This window comes from Staurois parvus, unplaced genomic scaffold (assembly GCF_062004578.1).
Source record: "Staurois parvus isolate SC_StPar_1 unplaced genomic scaffold, SC_StPar_1.0 ptg000662l, whole genome shotgun sequence".
In the NCBI taxonomy this organism is placed as follows: domain Eukaryota; kingdom Metazoa; phylum Chordata; class Amphibia; order Anura; family Ranidae; genus Staurois; species Staurois parvus.
This window is the reverse complement of record NW_028318458.1, coordinates 2134639-2156718: the sequence shown is the minus strand read 5'-3', so window position 1 is coordinate 2156718 and position 22080 is coordinate 2134639. Positions and strand designations below refer to the sequence as shown.

The 22080-nt window shown below is 39.6% G+C and overlaps 1 protein-coding gene across 2 annotated transcripts in view; it reads left to right on the top strand.

Annotated features, from left to right (window-relative positions):
• The window catches only part of GMIP (GEM interacting protein), a 107557-nt gene that overhangs the window by 52760 nt on the left and 32717 nt on the right, over positions 1-22080 (top strand). For both annotated transcript variants that reach the window (XM_089651759.1, XM_089651758.1), the window contains 4 exons: positions 1487-1567; positions 4206-4388; positions 7789-7926; positions 21425-21615. In XM_089651759.1, the coding sequence (XP_089507885.1) occupies positions 1487-1567; positions 4206-4388; positions 7789-7926; positions 21425-21615 (593 nt within the window). The remainder of the gene's footprint in view (positions 1-1486; positions 1568-4205; positions 4389-7788; positions 7927-21424; positions 21616-22080) is intronic.

Sequence of the window (22080 nt, the reverse complement as noted above, 5' to 3'; positions counted from 1 at the left end):
TGCAATTTTTTTAAGCTGGTACCAGGGTCTTTTTGAAACTCACAAAGAAAGACCATTCAACACACTAGTTATCTGTGAAATGTTTGTTTTTTACATGTATTTCTTTTACTCAGTTGATAAGTGAAAATTCTTACCTATACATCACCAAGAGATGAAGCAGATTGTACCATGAGATTAACATTTTATATATAAATAGTCAACATGTCTGCTTTGTAAATGCCTAGATTTAACTATAATCATCTCTCTAAATCATGTACACAATGCATACCTGTTATTTGCTACCACTGACTAATGAAAATTTGTATTCCCATTTATTTTACTGCCCTATCTCTTCATCCACATTGTTTGTATTCATAGAAATACAAAAATATATGTAATTAAAGTAAATGGGATGGCAATCATTTTTACAAGGAGGACAGTAATTACAGCCTTATGTCTCCTATAAAAAAATCATCTAACCTAAAATAAAAGTTACAATTACCATTTACATACAAGTATGGAGGATCCATTGTGTACCCAGGTGCTAAATAACATTTTATTCATTTTTTTGTGTATTTTTTTTTTTGTTCTGTGTTTTCAGACGTTGCAGGCTAGGGGAGACATACCATGGGTGGCATTTGGTAATTTTTTGATGGGATTGCAGACAGTCAACCATGTGTAGAAAAATACCTAATATTGAAACTGACTTTATTTCAACTATTTGGTTCAGATAAGTCATCTATTACATACATACACTCAATATATACAGTGTATATACACCAAACATATACACTGACAATAGAGTTAAGAGTCAGTCCACCAAAAATTGGTATATTAGTTTTTGGTAGATATTGATGGAGGGTTAAACCACATGGCAGCTTTTTTATATGTTCTGGGGACTTTATTGGTGAGATATCTGCACAGGTTAATGAGTATGCTACACACCTACCGTAGTCATTGCGGGAGGCTTCCATCAGGGGCGGACTGACCATTCGAGCACTCGGGCACTGCCTGAGGGCCCGGGGTCAGTAGGGGGCCCCATGAAATTCCCCTGGTGTCTTTTTATAGGCTTTTTTGGGTGTGCTTTGAGTGTGGGCAAGGACACAGGGGCCCCATGATCCCCTATTGCCTGGGGGCCCCATGAGTTGTCAGTCCACCCCTGGCTTCCACTCTCCTTTTTGAGCCTTATGGAGAAAGCAACAGGAGGAGGAAAACCCCACAAAAATGGGCTGGGAACCCCAACTCTCCCAGGTTAAAAGGAACAGAGCCTGGATTTATGCCAGAGAGATGTCACTGTTTTAGTATCCAAGACACGAAGATACCACGAGCTGAATCAGACCACCTATAACTAAAATATCACCTTTAGGTGGATTGACCCTTTAGGAAACAAAGATCATTAGCTCAGGAAGTACACAGAGACCAAGCAAATGATTAAGATACAGGGACGATTTTCAAACACGCTATAGGACGGAAAACTACCCATGCCTCATAGTCAAATGTCTTTCAGCCTCTGTCAGCAAAGAAGACGGAGATTGAGAAATGGCGGAAGGAGTTTCGAGAGCAGTGGTTAAGGGAACAGAAAAGAATGGTAAGTTATATCACCTGTGGTAAATCCCTGGCTTGTATTTATAATAACAGGAATAAAAGAGGGAATGATGATCAGTCACTCAAAATAATCAGAACAACAAAAGGTCATATCTTATCTGGGTATTTTTACTTACTGTGCTTTCCTTATATGTTGTATTTAAAAACTAGCTGGGTTTTATTAAAGAAAGTTAATTAAATTCTGACCAGTTGTGACGGAGCATTATGTTGTCTCTTCACCATCTATTTTAACCCTGTAAATACTACCCCACTGTGCTTCAAACACATGGATTGGGCACAGTTGCTGCAGGGTGGTTGTGGTGTCATTCACTTGTATGGATCACATTCATAACAGCTCTGTTTTCTATACCAGTGAACTATGATTGGCCCACAGCTATCACATGGGACCTGTACCAATTACAGCACCCTGTACCATGTAAAATAAGCATGCAGCTCTAGAAACATCATAAGAGCATAAAACATACATAAAACATGTATGAAAAAGTCCAACTATTGTCAATATAAAATAGATGACCATATTGTGGTTATGTCATAACCTTTAGCAGCAATCAAAGCACATCAAATAAAATGAAACAGGTAGATATACACACAGAGACGTTATACAGGTACACATGTGGAAAACGTCCAAAGTTGGCGTTTAAAGGTGCATAAAAGTGAAGTAGAATTCAATCAAAATAGATAAGTGGAAATCCGTGATAATGGTGTTGAGATAAATGAGCGTAGATTGCACTAACCAGAGAGTACATTAGGACCAGCTCCTGGTCATCAACATCTGGTAGCTGGAACACTGGATCATCTAGTGAGCATCAATTGGGTAGGCAGCACACCATCCAAGGCATCCAGGCACCAGGAGTACACTTGTTCAAACACAAGGGGGAACCACACTTGTAGATATTGCGGGGTCACCACAGATCTCCTTAGAAGGGAGCCAGAGCAGAAAGAATTTCCATAGTGTAGTACTTTTTATTAAATAACAAGGTAACAGGTAAAAACAAATACACTCACATTTAAAATGGATTTAGCAGCAGTAAAAATGGCCGCCGGCCATCTACCTGGGCCGTGCGGTGTGACGTCACTACATAGGGTAGCTTCCTAACATGTTTCGTGCGCCTGCACGTTATCATGTGGTTAGCTGTAGCCAATCACAGATCACTATTAATCACAGCTGTTATAAATGAAACTCATTCATGACCGTTCAAAGCATTGTTGTTACAATGATCATCATTGTACCAGCAAATAAAGTGTAAAAAAAATCCCTGATCACCCTCCCCCCCAGAGTAGTACAGTGTTACTATGGTGACACTGAACTACTCAGATGAAAGCATGCTACAAAAAGGAAAAAGTAGAGAAATGAAAAAAATTGTATAAGAAAGATTTTAACAGTCGAATACAAAATTATTTACAATTCTTTTTAGTTTTCTTTTTAACATTCTGTCATCAGTGAGTATCCCTGATCATCGTCACACCAGTCATATGATGAAGCTGTACTGCGCTGATGACAGTATGTAAAAAAAAATTTTTTATTGAATCACTTTATTTTCCAAAAAAATTTGACAAAAAAATTACAACATCAATAAACTCGCCATGCTTCTTACTACATACCTCAGAATGTCTACTTTCCAAAAAAGGGTCATTTGTACTGTTCTGGCATTTTAAGGGTCTCAAAAAATGAGATCTACCATCAGTACATCAGTCCTGATCAATTTTCAAATATGCTTATACTGTATATGATATTTCAATAGACGCTATAACTTTCATACAAACCAATTAATATACACTTATTGTTTTTTTTGTTTTGTTGTTTTACTAAAGACACGTAGCAGAATATATTTTGGCCTAAATGAATGAAAAAAAATTATTTTTTTATTTTATTTTTTATTGGATATTTTAAAACAGAAAGTAGAAAATATTGTTTTTTTTCAGACTTGTTGGTCTCTTTTCGTTTATAAAATAAAAAAATAAAAAACCCAGTGGTGATCAAACACCACCCAAAGAAAGCTCTATTTGTGTGCATTTTTTTTATAAATTTCATTGGTGTACAATGGTGCATGACCGCGCAGTTGCCAGTTAAAGTAGAGCAAAAATGGCCATGTCATGAAGGGGGTAAAAGCTTCCAGAGCTTAAGTGGTTAAAAAATATAAAACATGGGGAAATTTGAATGTATGGCAGGGATGTAGTACATGCTTTTAGTTTTTTTTTGCATTGACATATGCTTTAAAGCAATTTTTTATATAATGTTTACATGCTTGCTCTTTCATATTGTTGTTATAATACATTTTATAATAAAATAGAGATTTTTAGGTAAGCCACTAGATATAGCAAAGCCATCCTGGTGACCAGATTTTTCACTGCTGCGGTTAAGGGGGACATATAGGTCACCTCCTTTTCCTCATTCTCAGACTGGACTGTGAAGAAGCAGCCGCAGACTGATGAGATAGATAACTGCATTATTTGGTGTTCCCTTTTTTTTGCATTTTTTAATACCCCTTGAGTATTTCCAGAATTCACCTGTGTCTATGAACTTGATATTAAAGAAAATATTATACCACCAAAAGTCAACTAACTCTCTAATGCTGTAAAAGTATGTTCCTCTCCAGCCTAAAATTAGTTTTTTCCTTCAGTCAGACACCCTGAGCTCACTGCGCAAGGCTCGACAACAATACATACAACGTTGTGAAGATCTGGAGAAAGCCAAACTACTAAGTGCCAAGATTGAGGAGGAGCAAAACATGGGAGGCCACCCAGGAAGTGCAAATAAACTGGTTGAGAAACGCAGAAGATCCCGTGAGGAGGCCCAGACCAAAGTAAGACTAAAAATGCATCCGGAAGCATTAAACCAATCTTTCTAATTACAAGTTGGATTATAGCCTCATTCAGCTTAAGTGGCCAAGTTCACATATAAAAGATAATTCTGTTTTAGTTGAAGGTAGGTAGCATACATCCCCCTAATGGGCTTTTGAATGTGTGTAGGACCTCACAGAACTCTAGTCTTGATCAGTTGCACACCACTGAGCATTTGCATAACACATTTTGCACATTGCCCCTTGACAAAGCCACAATTTGTGGTGAAACAAGTAGGGAAGACTGTAAAGTTGTGAGGTTTATTAGTTGAGACCTAAAGGTTTTAGTATAAAGAAGAACAAGTAGCTGCTTTGTTAGTGTTAGTAAAATTTAAACATTTCCTGGAACCCTTGGTCTCCAAATAAGTGGTGGCAAAATATAAAATTAAGCTTGCATTTATTTAGGCTTGTAAATATAAGTTTTAATTAGAAAAGTTAAGAAGTTATGTTTTATGTTGGAGGGGTAGACATATGGTGATGAATATTGCAATAAATTCACATCTAATAGGGGTGGCAGACAGCTCTTAATGGCTTTGGTGGGGCTGGAAGAAATCTTCCCATGGGTCCCAGATATCTTACTATGCATAAGTTCTGAACCACAACTAGAAACTAACTGGACCACAGACAGGGTGAGAGAGATATCACAAAATGGTACAAGAATTACAAATCAAATGAATGTTTCAAATTTACAGTTTGCTTTGGATAGATATTTGATCCATTCCATACCAATTTTCCTAACTATCGTTCAGTCCTTTTTCTATTTTAGATGTCCAGTATGGAGTAAACGTGGAAATGTAACTTGTTATACAACTGTGATGTAACTCATTAAAGGGTTGTTTAACATGATCATTTATGGAAATCACAGTGCTCCTTGTTCCTTAAGAATTATTCAGATGCAGTAAGGATAGGCTCTGGCATGTTTGAGGGTGTTAGAATTCTTTCAAGCTTGTTAAATGAGAGGTGTTATTGCTTAAGGTCTTATGTTAGTCAGTCAGAAAGGTTTTGGCATGTTTCTAATGACTCATAGGCTACATTCTGTACTATCTATTACATGTCAGGTGTTGCTTGATATTGTAAGAATCCCTTTAAGTATTGTTATTTGTAGGTTTCCTATTTAGTCATGTTTTAATGGATCTACTGTGGGCTGTCATTGTTGGACAGCAGTCTTCTTGTCTGTGTGCACCCTCACAATACGCTGCTGATCTCTAGCATTTTGAGAATTTTCTTAATTTAAAAAAGCAGGTGTCAGATTTGGCAGAATGCAGCGCATGAAGAGTGTTCATCAAAAGCAATACAGCTAGTTTGACAGTTCAGGGATACCTGACCCTGACAACCTCAGTCTGTGTTTCAGATTCGATAAGCACAGCCTCCATAAACATATTTGCTACATAACTGTGTGCTGGACCTTCTTTGGGTGTCTTTGCCCCAGTTGTTCTGGATGAGAGTAACATGGTTCAAGGTGTAGAATGATGATATCAATGCCCAGTATCGGTAATGTTGCTATATTTTATGCACATGGGGGGCATCCAGATATGGTCTTGTGTGTAAAGGACCTTCCAGTGACTCTTAGCAGGGATTAGCAAAAACATAACAAGCCCAGCAATGATGGGTGGATGCCTGATTTGTTTCTGTGTGACAATGATAGCATTGATGCTTGGAAGAAACCGGTCTATTGGAAAAATGATTGTATACAATATCTCTTCAAATATGGAAAGTTGGAAATATGTTTTCCACTTAAATAAAAGCATACCCAAACCCACGGTACCGCTCCAGATCTGCTCCTTTCATCCCACACAGACAACCATGGTGCTGGCTACCAAAGCCCGTCTCCACCCACATGGAAGAAAAATATATTTAAAATGTATTTTAAAAACATTCTTCCCAATATATTTCAAAATCTATTTTACTTATATATATATATATATATATATATATATATATATATATATATACTGCATGTTTTAAAAATATTCTTCCCAAATATATTGCCATATATTTGGAATGCTACAATTTTGGCCATATTCCAATATATATATATATATATATATATATATATATATATATATATATATGTGTGTGTGTGTATATATATATATGTGTGTATATATATATATATATGTGTGTATATATATATATATATATATATATATATATATATTGCATGTTGAAATGCGTTTTTATTACAAAATATATGAAAAATATTTTAAAAATACATTTCAAATATACTGTATGTCTTTAAAAATACAAATCTACATTTTTGGAATGTAATAAAAACGCATTTCAACATGCAATATATATATATATATATATATATATATATATATATATATGTGTATATATATATATTGAATATGGCCAAAATTGTAGCATTTCAAATATATGTAAAAATGTTAAAATTACATATATTTGTAAATGCATTCCAAAAATGTAGATTTGTATTTTTAAAGACATACAGTATATTTGAAATGTATTTTTAAAAATATTTTTCATATATTTTGTAATAAAAACGCATTTCAACATGCAATATATATATATATATATATATATATATATATATATATATATATATATATATTGAATATGGCCAAAATTGTAGCATTTCAAATATATTTTTCTTCCATATGGGCACTCTCAGTCACAAGTAAAAAATATAAGCCACAGTCCAAAGCTTAGCTCTTCTTTCTGTATTTAATTTGTGAGGAAAAAACTGCAAACATTGATGTCTCCCCCCAACGTTCCTTGACACATTTCATCATTGCTGGCTTGCTCGCAGGTTGGTTTCAGGTGGAGACATCAATGTATGCAATCTTTTATTAACAAATTAAACACAGAAAGAAGAGCTAAGCTTATATTGTTTGCTGGTAAATAAAAGTATGCTTTAAAACTTGTAGTGTTTGGGCAATTCCATTGGGACGTCATGTCCCTAGGATTCTCACAACTCTAGGGTGCTTTGCAGTAGTAAAGCATAAGGCATGGGACTGCCTGGCATAGAAGTTCTAGGGGAGATATGCTGTTGTTGTTCTCAAGACATTAAACAAGGGGTTGGATATTTCACCCAACCAGAACCTATCTCTGTAATCCGTTTTGTGTGGATTAAATCTTAATATGTGAATCTGAAAAAAAAATTTCCTTAAATTCTCTGTTCTATATTTTGTGCCCATACCCCAGTATCAGATTAATGTTATGACGGTTTATTCATATATAAAGTTCCTCTATTATTTTATTATATTTGCATGAATAGGGTTACTTACTGGGGTGTTAGTGGAGAAACTACAACCTGGAACAAATCAAAGGTTCACTATAGCTGTGCTAATGATCTATATTTTTTCCCATGTACTAGTGACTTTTTTTTTTTTGCTCATAGGCACAAGAGGCTGAGGTCCTGTACCGAACCTGTGTGGCAGAAGCAAACGGCAGGAGTGAGCAGCAAGAGAAGGTCCGCCAGAGAATTATATCCCACATCAGGAAACTCATTAACCAGGGAGACCAAGTACTGAAAGAGGTAACGTTTAAATATATTTTTAAATAAACCTGAACTTCCAACAAACAGATGACACAGTTAACAAACATGTAAATGAGCTAAAACAAGATAAATGTATTTCTGATCATTCAGATTAATCTTCAATAGCACCGCTGCCATAGCAAAGCCAGGTCAAAAACCTTACCTTGCATTAAAGAATTCAGCTGGATTCTTGACATGCCGCCAGCCTAATGACTGCATTATATATGAACAGCCAGTCTACGGAGTAGATTTACTAAAACTGGAGCACTCAGAGTTCCGGCGCAGCTGTGCATGGTAGCCACTCAGCTTCTAACCTCAGCTTTTTTAATTAAACTTTGGCAATAAAACCTGGAGGCTGATTGGTTTATATGCAGAATTGCACTAAACTTTGCATTCTTTAATTTTAGTAAAGAATCCCCTGTATGTTTCCTTAGGCTTCTTTCACACGGGCGTTCCATATATCCGTTTTTCATCTATCCGTTTACAGATGAAAAACGGACACCTAGGTATTTCTATGGACTAGCGGAGGTAAACAGATGATCATCTGTTTATATCCGTTAATGTCCGCATCCGTTAACATCCATTTTTTTTATGGAATAAAACTCTATTTGTAAATGTACATACGGTCTGCTTTTGTAGTGGTAAAGGATGTAAAAAACTGATGTGAACTGATGAAAAACTGATGTGAACTGATCCATTTTTTCTTGGAAAAAACATGACTGAACTGATGAGGAAAACGGAACACCCGTGTGAAAGGACCCTTACTCAAAAATGTTTTGCCCAAAAAAAAAGAGATAGTTATTACAATATATGCTCTTGGAAAATGAAAAAAAAAAAGTTCTCAATATCCAGGACCATCAAGTAAGTCTAACCGTGTTAATTTTTATTGCTGTCCTTTACCTGCTTACCTGCTGCCGTATAGCAGATATACTGCTACACGGTGGCACGGGTACACAAAATCACGTGTATCCATGGCCACGGATGTCAATCACCGGATCCCGGCCGGTGATTACCCGCCGGCGGCTGGTGATTACCAACAATTACCGACGGGGTGGAAGATTGTTTTGTTTGCAAACAGTCTTCCTCCCTGTCAGCTCGGGCACACTGCACAGCACAGCCATCCCGATCAGTGTGCTTACAGCCAAGCACACCCCCCACCCCTTAGTAAAACACTCCCTACACACAGTTAACCCTTTGATCGCCCTTCACATTAACCCCTTCCTGCCCAGTGTCATTAGTACAGTGTCAGTGCTGTTTTTTAGCACTGATCATTGCATTGGTGTCACTGGGGATGTCAGTGACACCAAGTTAGTTCCCCCCCAGAGTGAGAATGATTGCTGCAGTCCCGCTAAAAGGCACTGATTGCTGCCATTACTAGTAGGGGAAAAAAAAATCCCAGTATCTATACCGCCATTTGTACATGCTATAACTTTCACGTAAACCAATTAATTTACACGTATTGGGATTTTTTTGAGCAAAGACATGTAGCAGAATACATTTTGGCCTAAATTTATGAAGAAATTAGATTTTTTAACTGGACATGTTTAACCTCCCTGGCGGTATTCCCGAGTGTAGCTCGGGGTTAATTATCAGTGCCAAAAGCGGTAACCCTGAGCTACACTTGGGATTACCCTGCAGCGTTGCTCAGGGATTCCCTCCAGCACTTACCTTGTCCTGCGCTCCCGCGATGTGTCCCCTGCAGCGTCCCGACCACCTCCTCCGGCGATGCCGGCATCCATCTTCTGGGTTCCGGTCCCTGCGACGTCGGGACATACGGGGACGGAACGGCGGGAAATTTAAAAATTTTAAAAACTGCCATTCACTAAATACACTAAAATCACATAGTATAACATTACTGTATCAAACCATTTCACATACATTTTGTCCCGAGTGCTTTGTCCTGTGCCCTGCCTGCATTTTTACCATTCTTTCTGCCTGGAAACTGAGAAACGTCCATGGCGTCCAAAAAGCGTCCCTTTAGGTCAAAAGCGAACAGTGATAGTAAATCAGAACCACTTGCAGAATTGAGTGATAATGATTCGTGGGGAAATTCGTCATCAGACACTGAAAATGATTTTGCGACTAAGCTCAGTGATGTGCGAACTTGGCGCTATATTTCAAATTTCAGTGTTTTTGGTTTGATTATATTATTGAATTAAATTTATTATTATATTATTATTTTTAATCATTTATTATATTATAATTTATGATTTCGTGTTTCAAATTTTATCATACCCGGGATGTTTACTAGACTCTTGTTCGGACAGATTTCAATGAGTTATTCCTAAAAATTACAGGCCTACAATAAAAAACTACATATTTCCATGCAAAAAAATGTACCGCTTTGAGCACAGAAATATGGACATAATCAGACTGCTAGGGAGGTTAATAGCAAAAAGTCCAAAATATAGTTTTTTTCTCAAAATTGTCGGTCTTTTTTTGCTTATAGCGCAAAAAATAAAAACCTCACAGGCGATCAAATACCACTGAAAGAAAGTTCAATTTGTGGGAAAAAAAAGGACGTAAATGTCATCTGGGTGTGGCATTGCATGACCGCACAATTGTCAGTTAAAGTAATGCAAAATATGGCCTGGTCAGGAAGTAAATCCTCTGGAGGGCAAGTGGTTAAAGGATAAGTTACTGAGTCATCAGATTGCAGTCTCCTTCTGTTTACCGATAAAGTTGATTGCAGATCTAAACCTCTCTATATGAGTTTTCGCATTGATGACATCCCTTCATACAGTATGTGCATACTCTCTAGGTGAGATCACAGTTGGCTGGAAGGAATAAGCAGAGAGCATGGACATCTAAAGGGATACTATGAATGCGTTCTTTGATATCATCAGCACAATGCTCTCTGAGTGTTATGGCTTTCTGCAATAGGTGCCACCATTCTTTCCTATCTTTGGCTTCTTATTTCCCTGATTCATATCTTCCTTTAATGTCTAGTGATTTTATAAAGCCATCATACTCTGAGTCAGTCAGAATGTCTTTATCCACCTAATATTGCTTCTCGGATCCTATTTGAAATTCAAATTTCACTCATCTCTTTAATATAACCGGACCATTTTAGATTAGCAATACATATTAATGATGATAGTCTAGCATCCTCATATTTTTTTTAAAACTCATTATATCTTGTTCAGCACACTCTATTCTCAAATAAACCTCCACATATTCCCCAAAGTACTTTCTTTCTTTCTTTTCAAATACATTGAGTCTTTTCTTATCTGCCGGAGACAGGATCTGACTTTCAGCTCCATATATGACAATTGGTCTTTAAAAGGGTTTTATTCCGCTTAACATTTGTTGTCCTTGATAGTAAATGGAATTTTAATTATTACATGCCATAATAACATCTACTGGCAATTACTGTACGTGACTTGTTTCTTCACCAATTTTGTTCTCTGAATGTTCGTTTGTACCAATATTAGAGGAAGATTTCACCTTCCTTTGTCCCTGCCTTGACTTCATCATTCTTAGGCACGCACACTTGGTACTTCTTCTGACTACAAAACTCACCCTTATGCAGGCCATAGATGGGGAGAAAAACTGCAGATTTTTCTTTTAAAAAACGAAAAATCGGTTGTTCAAGTGGCCGACGTTACCATCAATGGTAAAAAAAATCGGCCGATTTTCTACCCGTCTAGAGCCGGCAAAAAGTGTCCCTGCAGAGAGCTCTGCTATTTCTTTGACAGTTCTCTGACAGTTCCTTGACATTTATAGAAGTTGCAACAATGTATCTATTTGTTTCCATTTAGGATACAGATGTTTTTATTCGGAAACAAATAGATACAATGTTTCAACCGCTGTAAATGTCAAGGAACTGTCAGAGAACTGTCAGAAATAGCGGAGCTCTCTGCAGAGACACTTTTTGCTGGACTGGAATTCTTATTTTCATCCTACTTCTTCTTCTTCTTCTTCATCCTCATCCTCATCCTCTTCTTATTCTTCTTCTTCATCCTCATCCTCATCCTCGTCTTCTTCTTCATCATCCTCATCCTCATCCTCTTCTTCTTCTTCATCCTCATCCTCTTCTTCATCCTCATCCTCTTCTTCTTCATCCTCTTCTTCTTCATCCTCATCCTCTTCATCCTCATCCTCATCCTCTTCTTCTTCTTCTTCTTCTTCTTCATCCTCATCCTCTTCTTCTTCTTCATCCTCATCTTCTTCTTCTTCTTCATCCTCATCCTCTTCTTCTTCTTCATCCTCATCCTCTTCTTCTTCTTCATCCTCATCCTCTTCTTCTTCATCATCCTCATCCTCTTCTTCTTCATCATCCTCCTCCTCCTCCTCTTCTTCTTCTTCATCCTCATCCTCTTCTTCTTCTTCATCCTCATCCTCATCCTCATCCTCTTCTTCATCCTCATCCTCGTCTTCATCTTCTTCTTCTTCATCCTCTTCTTCTTCCTCACCCTCTTCTTCCTCACCCTCTTTTCTTCCTCATCCTCATCCTCATCCTCTTCTTCTTCTTCTTCATCCTCACCCTCTTCTTCTTCCTCATCCTCATCCTCTTTTTCTTCTTCTTCTTCTTCTTCATCCTCATCCTCGTCTTCATCTTCTTCTTCTTCATCCTCTTCTTCTTCCTCACCCTCTTCTTCTTCCTCACCCTCTTCTTCTTCCTCATCCTCACCCTCTTCTTCTTCCTCATCCTCACCCTCTTCTTCTTCCTCATCCTCACCCTCTTCTTCTTCCTCATCCTCATCCTCTTCTTCTTCCTCATCCTCATCCTCTTCTTCATCATCATCCTCATCCTCTTCTTCTTCCTCATCCTCATCCTCTTCTTCTTCCTCATTCTTCTACTTCATCCTCATCTTCATCCTCTTCCTCTTCTTCTTTTTCTTCTTTTTGTCTTCCTCTTGCAGGTCACTGCTCATGCGCAGATTTTTTATCGGTAAAAAATTGGCCGATTTGCCCACTAATTGCCGCGAAAATCGGCCGATCGGCAAAATCGGCCGATTTTTTTCCAACTTTACCGAAAAACAAAAACGGCCAAAATACCGAAAAACGGCCGACCAAATCGCCCACTAACGATCCGAAAATCAGCCGATTTTATTTTCGGCCGAAAAATCGGCCGATTTTCGACCCGTCTATGGCCTGCATTAGATCTTGAAAAAACAACTTTGACAAATGCATGGTCTGTGGTTTGTATCTGCTCCTCTTATAATGGTCTTCAGCGGAACTTAAAGACCAATTGAACTTTAAATTTAAATCAACTAAATACATTCCAGGTTTATCAAAACAAAACGTGTGCAAAGTCTTACAGATTGTTTCCATTAAAACAACAGCCACAGCCTTGGTAGTAAAGCCTGTCCACTGCTAGAATGCTGCAGAGTGTGTCAGGATCTGGATCACCTGCTTGTGGCACTGTGGTTCCCTGGGTGAAGGGTTGTAATTCCAGTTTCTTCTAGCAGCCAGCAGATCCCAGTAATCAGTTTCCACCTGATGCTGGCTGCTGAGAGGGTATTTAGCTCCTCTCCTATTAGTGCCTCTCACTCACAGTGTTTTGCTTGCTGTCAGATACTGCTAGCTGTTATCATGTTCCTTTTCCTTCCCTGTATGCAGTAACTGCTCCCACTTCCCAGTTTTGGTTCCCCGTTCCCATCTGCTCCCTGCTCCTCCGGTGTTACCCTTGTTATATACAGTACATTGTATATAGTTAGTTGTTAGAGAGGATTTCTGTTTGTTAGGTTAATTAGTTTGGTATTCTGTCACTGGGTTTTGGTTCACTTATATTTTCATGTTTGCTGTATGCCGGTGTTTTAATGAATTTTGTTTCACTGTAAATAAATCTCACTTAGCCACTTCAAGTCCGGACACTTTCACCCCCTTCCTGTCCAGGCCAATTTTCAGCTTTCAGTGCTATCACACTTTGAATGACAATTGCGCGGTCATGCAACACTGTACCCATATGAACTTTTTAGCCTTTTTTGAGACAGATAAAACTTTATTTTGGTGGTATTTATTCACCACTGGGAGTTTTCTTTTTTTTGCTATATAAATGAAAAAGTCCAAAAATGTTTAAAAAAAAAAAAGTGTCTTTTATATAAAAGTTTGCAAATAAACAATCTTTCTTCACAAATCGTGGCCAAAATGTATCCAGTTATCTTTTTAATAAAAAAACAAAACAAATGAGTTTATAGCCAAAAATTATAATTTTTATATTTTCTTTTTACATTTTTTTTTTTTATATTATTAATGTATTTTTTTAACATACTGTCACCCTAGCAGTACAGTGTCACCATAGTGATACTGTACTAGTTGTGGGGGGTGTTGAAGATTTTTTTTTTTTTTACACTGATTGCTTTTACACCCATAAAGGCTGTAAAAGCAATAATTTCTCCTTCTCTCTGGCTGTATTCTTGCAGCCATTGAGAAATACTGTGAGAGCTGTGATTGGTCACAGCTTGTCACATGGTACAAGGCTGTTGTGAATAGCCTTGTACCAAGTAACCTTTGTGATCATTCACAGATTTCACTACTAGTAAGCAATGATGTCAGGAAGAGACATCTTGCTTACTATTCATGTGATCATTGATTGCTCAATCAGTGATCACATGATCGGGACCTCACACAGAGATCCCGTACAGCGATCAGTGTTCAAGGGAGCGTGCACAGCCTGTAAATGCGGGTGTCATTTATGAACGGCCACCCGCTCCTGCACTGCTCCCGCCCGACCATCTATGTACAGGGGCCAGACGTGAAGTGGTTAAAGTATACACAGCCTGGTCCCAGTTTCCTGGGTGTAGTCATGCAAATCTGGCCATCCCCGCTGCTGATTCCTGACAGTGTGACTAGCTTTATGTGGGGAAGAGGTGATATTTTCGGAGAGGTCTGACATACCTCTATGGTATCACTGCCAGAGTTCTCCATTCAGCAGGGAACACGAGCTTCACTGACTGTAGAGCTATCGGTTTGACATTGTAGGGATATGTCTGACCTCTGCAGAGAGACCACTGATTCCACACAGAGCGCAATGACCCGACTCTGCAGCTGCTGGCCGGGGACAGGCTTTTCTACTCCTGCTTTAGAAAGAAAACAGACCGTAAGACATTGAATGGCTTTTGTTTTGAAACACCTGGAGTTTATTCAGCTATGGAAGTTCTCCTAGAATTATTCTACGAACATTAAACAGCCATATAACACATGTACCTTGATAAATGCATAGCACTTTGATTGTATACCAATCAGTATTGGAAACTGCTGGATATTTAAAAGTTGCACCGTGCAGCCCATGGTGTCATTAAAGCGGAGTTCCACCCAAAAGGGGAAGTTCCACTTTAAAGATTGGTTCCCTGCTCCCCATTAAGGATTGGCATCTTTGGAGAGCGGGGGGGACCCGCTCCCACTTTCACTGAAATCGCCTGGGCAATCGGAAGCGAAAGTTGTCCTCCTTCCCTCCCTCCCTGTAGTCTTGTGGGACATGTGACAGGACCCAGAAGACTACAGGACCATTCAGGAAGCGCAGCGCTACTGAGCATACGCAGTGGGTACCCGGATGTGAAGCAGCAAGCTATCACAGCCGGGTGCCCACACTGAAGATGCCAGAGCCTGCAATACAGGACGGCCGGTGAAACAGGCCGTGGTGGGGGCACTGCGGGATGGAGGGACAGGTCAGTGGCTGTTTTTTAAAAGTCAGCAGCTAAAGTTTTTATAGCTGCTGACTTTTATTTTTTTACAGAGTGAGTGGAACTCCGCTTTAAGCCCTTGTCAAGCTATCTAAGTCTTTTATAACATCAGGGCACAGAGGAAGTGTTTCCCAGTTAGGCTGTGCAATCAAAAGACCAAGATAGCATGGGAAGGGGGAGACTCTTTCTGTGAAAAAATATTTTCCATGAAAAGAAAAAAACACAATGAAAAAAGTAAATTAATAAAAGTATGCAATTAAGGCTGGCCATACATTATACAATTTTCTTGAGAATTTTGCTTTAGATTTACCAAAAACCATATAATATGAGGTCAAACCTAACAACACTTTCAACTGTATCCAATTAGGCAGGCTCTTGCACTACATAGTTGAAGGTAAATCTAAAGGAAATTGGACAGACATTGGACAGAAAATTGTAAGAAATTTGTATAGTGTATGGTCAGCCTAACAATCACATTTACAGAAAAAATAAAATACACACATACAAATAGCACTATATAAATAAGATAAATACACCCCATAAAAAAATTCACCCTGTAACTAAAACCGGCCATAGATGGAGCGATATTTTTTTTCTGATACCATGGGTTGCTTGATTCCCTCATCGACACAGTCAGTATTGATGGTTGAATTCCTCCCATGGAGCCTGGCTGTTCTCCTGGCTGGGACACCCATGAGACACACCATCCACCCATCGCCCTCCCGCCGAAGATCACAGTGATTGCTGGTAGTGGCTATAATAGCAGCTAGCAATAATTGCATGTAAAATCCAACAGGCTGGTTGTACCCAAGTTGATAGATCAACCATTCAGCCTGCCCATACATGGTTTGAATTTCGGCCAGTCCCTGCTGTACTGGCCAGGATTCAAACTGCCTATGGCCGGCTCAAGAGGAAAAAAGTGGGTTCTTTTTTGTTTAATCTAATTTCTCCTGTGCAACACTATAAACAAAACTGTGATTTTCCACTTCAGTGAAATTGCACTGACAACAAAATCAATAAGCTATTGTTGAAGCTAATTGATTTTAATAGTCCCTAAATGTCCTTCATCTGTTAAAACATGGTCTCTTCTTCAGTTCTAATGAGTAATAGGAACACACCCCAGCATTTTGAAAATTAGAACTGAAAAAGTGTCTCAGGTGAGCTACAAAACGCCTTCAGTCTAACAGAATAAGTCCAGTTGAATGTGAATTTCTACTACTAGATATTCTAATAAAATGTTTCCGATGTGGTGTTCTCCAGGTGGCCCCTTTTTGTAGTAAAACAAACTCATGGGAGATATTGATATTGTGTAAGTCGGCATGTTCCCAATGTTCACAGTCCTGCCTCGAACTTGTTCTGCACACTGTAACCACTTTTTGTGCCTGACACTGTTGTGTTATTAATATGAATCATTACAGGGCTGTCTTTAATCAAACATGAACTCGGCTTTTATTTTGACATTGGCGTTGTGGGATATACACCCAGTCCTGTAATATGACTCCAAACATTCATATAATTCCATTATCTCACTATAGTCACCACATAATATTCATTTTGGGTATCAGTTCTGGATTCATGAGTTCACCCGTGTTAGGGGATACGTCATAGGACAACACAGCTAATCAAGACTCTTAAGGCCACATCTCCTGATCGTTATCATAAGCCGAGCCACAGTATGACCTCCATTACCTTGAAAAGCTCTTGATAACAGTAGGGAAGCCAACAGCAAAGTATTACACTCATAGTGTAAATGGAAATGAATAGTTTTAGACAACAGGGCTAATAAGGCTTTTCAGGGGAAGCAAGCTGAGAGTCTTCCCACCAACTTGTCTTTGATGACTTTGCTAAGCCTTTAGAATAGCTGGGACCAAAGCGAAAATACCAGAATGGAACTGGAGGCACAAGCAGCAGCCGCCATCGAAGAAATGCTTCTAGCTACCGACAGATGTCATAGGTCACTACAATGAGATCCTCAAGTATCACCTGTTTTTGCCAATGACTGGTAGAAGAACAAGACTTGCTCAACGCAGTTCATAAGACTTCGCCCTGTCACTTGCTTGAATCTTTTCAGCTCTTCTTTCTCAAGATGTCAATTACTGCACTGCAGTAGGACCTCCTGGCTATCTCCCATTCAGAAATGCTTTGTGCTAACATAGCCTACACTCCATACCAACTCCAAGTGCTAGACTTTGTGCTTGCACTGTGCGCAGTCTTTCCAACCACTTTTTTTGTCTAACCAGGCTTTCCAAACCAATGCAGACTTATGAGATGAGCTCTTGAGCCTCAAAAAACCCTTTCTAATTTGCTCTCCTGCTCACAAAGAGAAAGTCCTAGACAGAGTCCTTGCTACATACTGCTGATGCTAGTGAAAGGCACATTATATTTGTGGTGCTGTTGGGCGCAAGTCCAGGCTATCTTGGACAGAACTGCACAGAGAAGATAAATGAATCGAAAGCAAAGGTAAGTATTTCTCCAGTTGGACTGCACTCAGGGTCCGGTTGGACTGCACTCAGGAGTGTGGGGACATGCCTTAAAAGATAATTTTACAATCTAGGGCTACCCTTCCAATACTAAAAGATATGCTGTTGGAATCCCCTGCTTCCATCAGAAAATATAGGTATCATAGTTGCAGAACTTTGAGGGTATCCTGCTTGTACAGCAATGCCCTTACCAAACAAGCTTCACTTTTACATGATACAGATAGGCATGTTATGGTGGCACTTAGTCTTCAACAAAGTAATGGCTGGATTAGGGGAAGGGCCAGTGAAATAAAATAATCTGATGTGTGATTTAACCAGCTCAGGTCCGTCCATATTTAGAGGTTTTAGTGGATTTGTAAGCCATGATACTGAAATCAACCATGTTGTATTGTTATGTAATATTAGGCATTATATAATTAGTAATTATATTTCGAAAATTGTGAATGTTCTGCATTGCTAAATGTGTAAAAAAAAATATCTTAAACCTCCCTTAGTTGCAGTGCTGGCTGTTTTGCAATCTAGTGATGCCAGTCCTCTGTTGTGGAGCCACACCTTGCCTACTTAGTGCTAGGATGCAGTAGTGCCAACCCTAGAACATAATGTATATGCCGCCTAATGCTACTTGGCCTTTCTGTTTAATGTAGGAAGGCGGGGTTGACATTGCGTAGCTACAGTATGTAAGGCATGCACCCTCAATACAGAATACATACCTCCCAACTTTTTGAGATAGGAACAAGGGACATGTATTGGCAAAAGTATCTGGCATAGAACACACCCCCTGTCACACCCCCTTAAAGGGAAATTAAACAAAGAATAATATTAGTTAAACCCCCAAGTGCTCAAGTTTCTTGTGTATACACTACATAAACCTTATGGATCATCCCCTCCTCAAAACAAATTGCACAGACTTATACTATATTGCCAAAAGTATTGGTCGGCCTGCCTTTACACGCACATGAACTTTAATGGCATCTCAGTCTTGGTCCGTAGGGTTCAATATTGAGTTGGCCCACCCTTTGCTATAACAGCTTTAACTTTTCTGGGAAGGCTACCCACAAGGTTTAGGAGTGTGTCTATGGCAGCAATGGGCAAACTACGGCCCGCGGGCCGTATACGGCCCGGCGGACCTTTTAATCCGGCCCGCGGAGCTAGGCTCCCGCTAGGCTCCTTTCACAGTCCGCCCTGAAGACCGGTGTAGCATGAAAATCTGTCTCCTATGAGGATCTGTCCCCCTCGACGTTTCTGCGCATGTGCCGGAGATCGCCGATCGGCTGCTAATGCCTGAAACTGGCACATGCGCAGATACGTCGAGGGGGACAGATCCTCATAGGAAACAGATTTTCATGCTACACTGGAACGGCGCGGGAGCACGGCGAGAGGAGCGCGCGGAGCAAAGGTAAGTGAATTGACACAGGGGGGACTTGGGGACTTAATATGGGGGATGAATTAATATGAGGAATGAATTGCTATAGGGGGGATGAATTACTATAGGGGGGATGAATTACTATATGGGGGATGAATTACTATATGGGGGATGAATTACTATGGGGGATGAATTACTATATGGGGGATGAATTACTATGGGGGATGAATTACTATGGGGGATGAATTACTATGGGGGATGAATTACTATAGGGGGGATGAATTACTATAGGGGGGATGAATTACTATATGGGGGATGAATTACTATGGGGGATGAATTACTATGGGGGATGAATTACTATGGGGGATGAATTACTATATGGGGGATGAATTACTATATGGGGGATTAATTACTATGCTTACTATGGGGGAATATTACTATACTTACTATGGATGACACATACACATCATTCATCTACTCTTGGTCCGGCCCCCGGGTCCAATATATGAACCCATTGCGGCCCTCAAGTCAAAAAGTTTGCCCACCCCTGGTCTATGGGAATGTTTGACCATTCTTCCAGAACCACATTTGTGAGGTAAGGCCCTGATGTCGGACGAAATGGCCTGGCTCACAGTATCTGCTCTAATTCATCCCAAAGGTGTTGTATCAGGTTGAGGTCAGGACTCTGTGCAGGTCAGTCAAGTTCCTCCACCCCAAACTTTCTCATCCCTGTCTTTATGGACCTTGCTTTGTGCACTGGTGCGCAGTCATGTTGGAATAGTAAAGGGCCATCCCCAAACTGTTCCCACAAAGTTGGGAGCATGAAATTGTCCAAAATGTCTTGGTATGCTGACGTCTTAAGGAGTTCACTTCACTGGAACTAAGGGGCCAAGCCCAACCCCTGAAAAACAACCCCACGCCATAATCTCCCCTCCACCAAACTTTATACTTGGCACAATGCAGTCAGGCAAGTACCGTTCTCCTGGCAACCACCAAACCCAGTCACGTCCATCGGATTGCCAGACAGAGAAGCGTGATTCATCACTCCAGAGAACACTTCTCCACTAATCTAGAGTCCAGTGGTGGCGTGCTTTACACCACTGCATCCGATGCTTTGCATTGCACTTGGTGATGTAAGGCTTGGTTGCAGCTGCTCGGCCATGGAAACCCATTCCATGAAGCTCTCTACACACTGTTGTGCTAATCTGAAGGCCACACGAAGTTTGGAGGTCTTTAGCTATTGACTCTGCAGACAGCTGGCAACTTCTGCGCACTGTGCGCTTCAGCATGTGCTGACCCCGCTCTGTCATTTTACGTGGCCTACCACTTTGTGGCTGAGTTGCTGTTGTTCCCAGTTGCTTCCACTTTATTATAATACCATTAACAGTTGACCGTGGAATATTTAGTAGTAAGGAAATTTCACGGATGGACTTATTGCACAGGTGGTAACCTATCATGATACCACGCTTGAATTCACTGAGCTCCTGAGAGCAACCCATTCTTTCACAAATGATTGTAGAAGCAGTCTGCATGCCTAGGTGCTTGATTTTATACACCTGTGGCCATGGAGTGGATTGGAACACCTGAATCTAATGATTTGGAGGGCTGGTCCAATACTATTGGCAATATAGTGTATATACAGTCAATCACAAATGGCTCTCTTATGCCCAAAAATTGGTCCAACAAGCAAAAAATGTCTATAAAGCAACTTGTGTGCTATAAGTAAAACTGCTGTTTCTATAAATCCAAGATAAGGTCACTGTCATATATCTTGTCACAGTGTCTTTTGAGACTACTGTAACTCGGGTCAGCCACAAATGAGATGTCTTCGTGACATGTACAATCTATATGTTCTTATGGGGTTTAGTAACATTTTTATCTATCATAATTTTTTTATATGTGCTGCTGCTATTACACATTGTCGTATACTCCGTGTTAAACTGTTTCAGCAAAGCTTACAATCTAATATCTCTAACAATTTTGCCACCATGCTAACCATCCCAATTGTATTGTTTGTCTCCTCACAGGTGACCCAGAATCTTATGCATATGAAGAGGACACAGTGTGAATCTGTCCCCTCAGGCTATGGAAACCTTTTTAGCACTTGTGAACCTTATGAGGCTGGAGATCGATATCTTCAGTTCATTGTGAGCCTGCCACGCAAGCATACTGAGCCGGAAAAATTCACCTTCCAGGAGTACATGCCTGCAAGCCAGAGGTGATGTCAACAGACACTTGGGAAGGATTCTGGACATTATATTTTGGAAGAGGCACAATTCAAAAATGTGTGGGGGGTGGGGGACAAGATTAGACCTCACAAAGCAGATGTTTCAGTTTTGGGTAGTCTTTATATTTTGGGGGGGTCTCCAAACTCTCTAAACAAAGGGCCAGTTTACTGTCCATCAGGCCTTGGGGGGGGGGGGGGGGGCAGACCTTGGCTTGTGAAAGTAGGATATTGGTTGGTGGTCAGTAAGAGTATAAAAATACTTTTGGGACAATTCATGTTGGTCATGTGACCACATATTGCATGTGATACTGAAAATGTCAATTCACTGTTGCTAGTATGCGGTATTTATCGCAAATAGCAAAAACGCTCAGCAAATACCGCATAAAAAGATGGTAAAGTCAATTCACAGAAGGAAATAATAATTAAATGCATGTGGTAATTAAGTAGTGGTCCGGG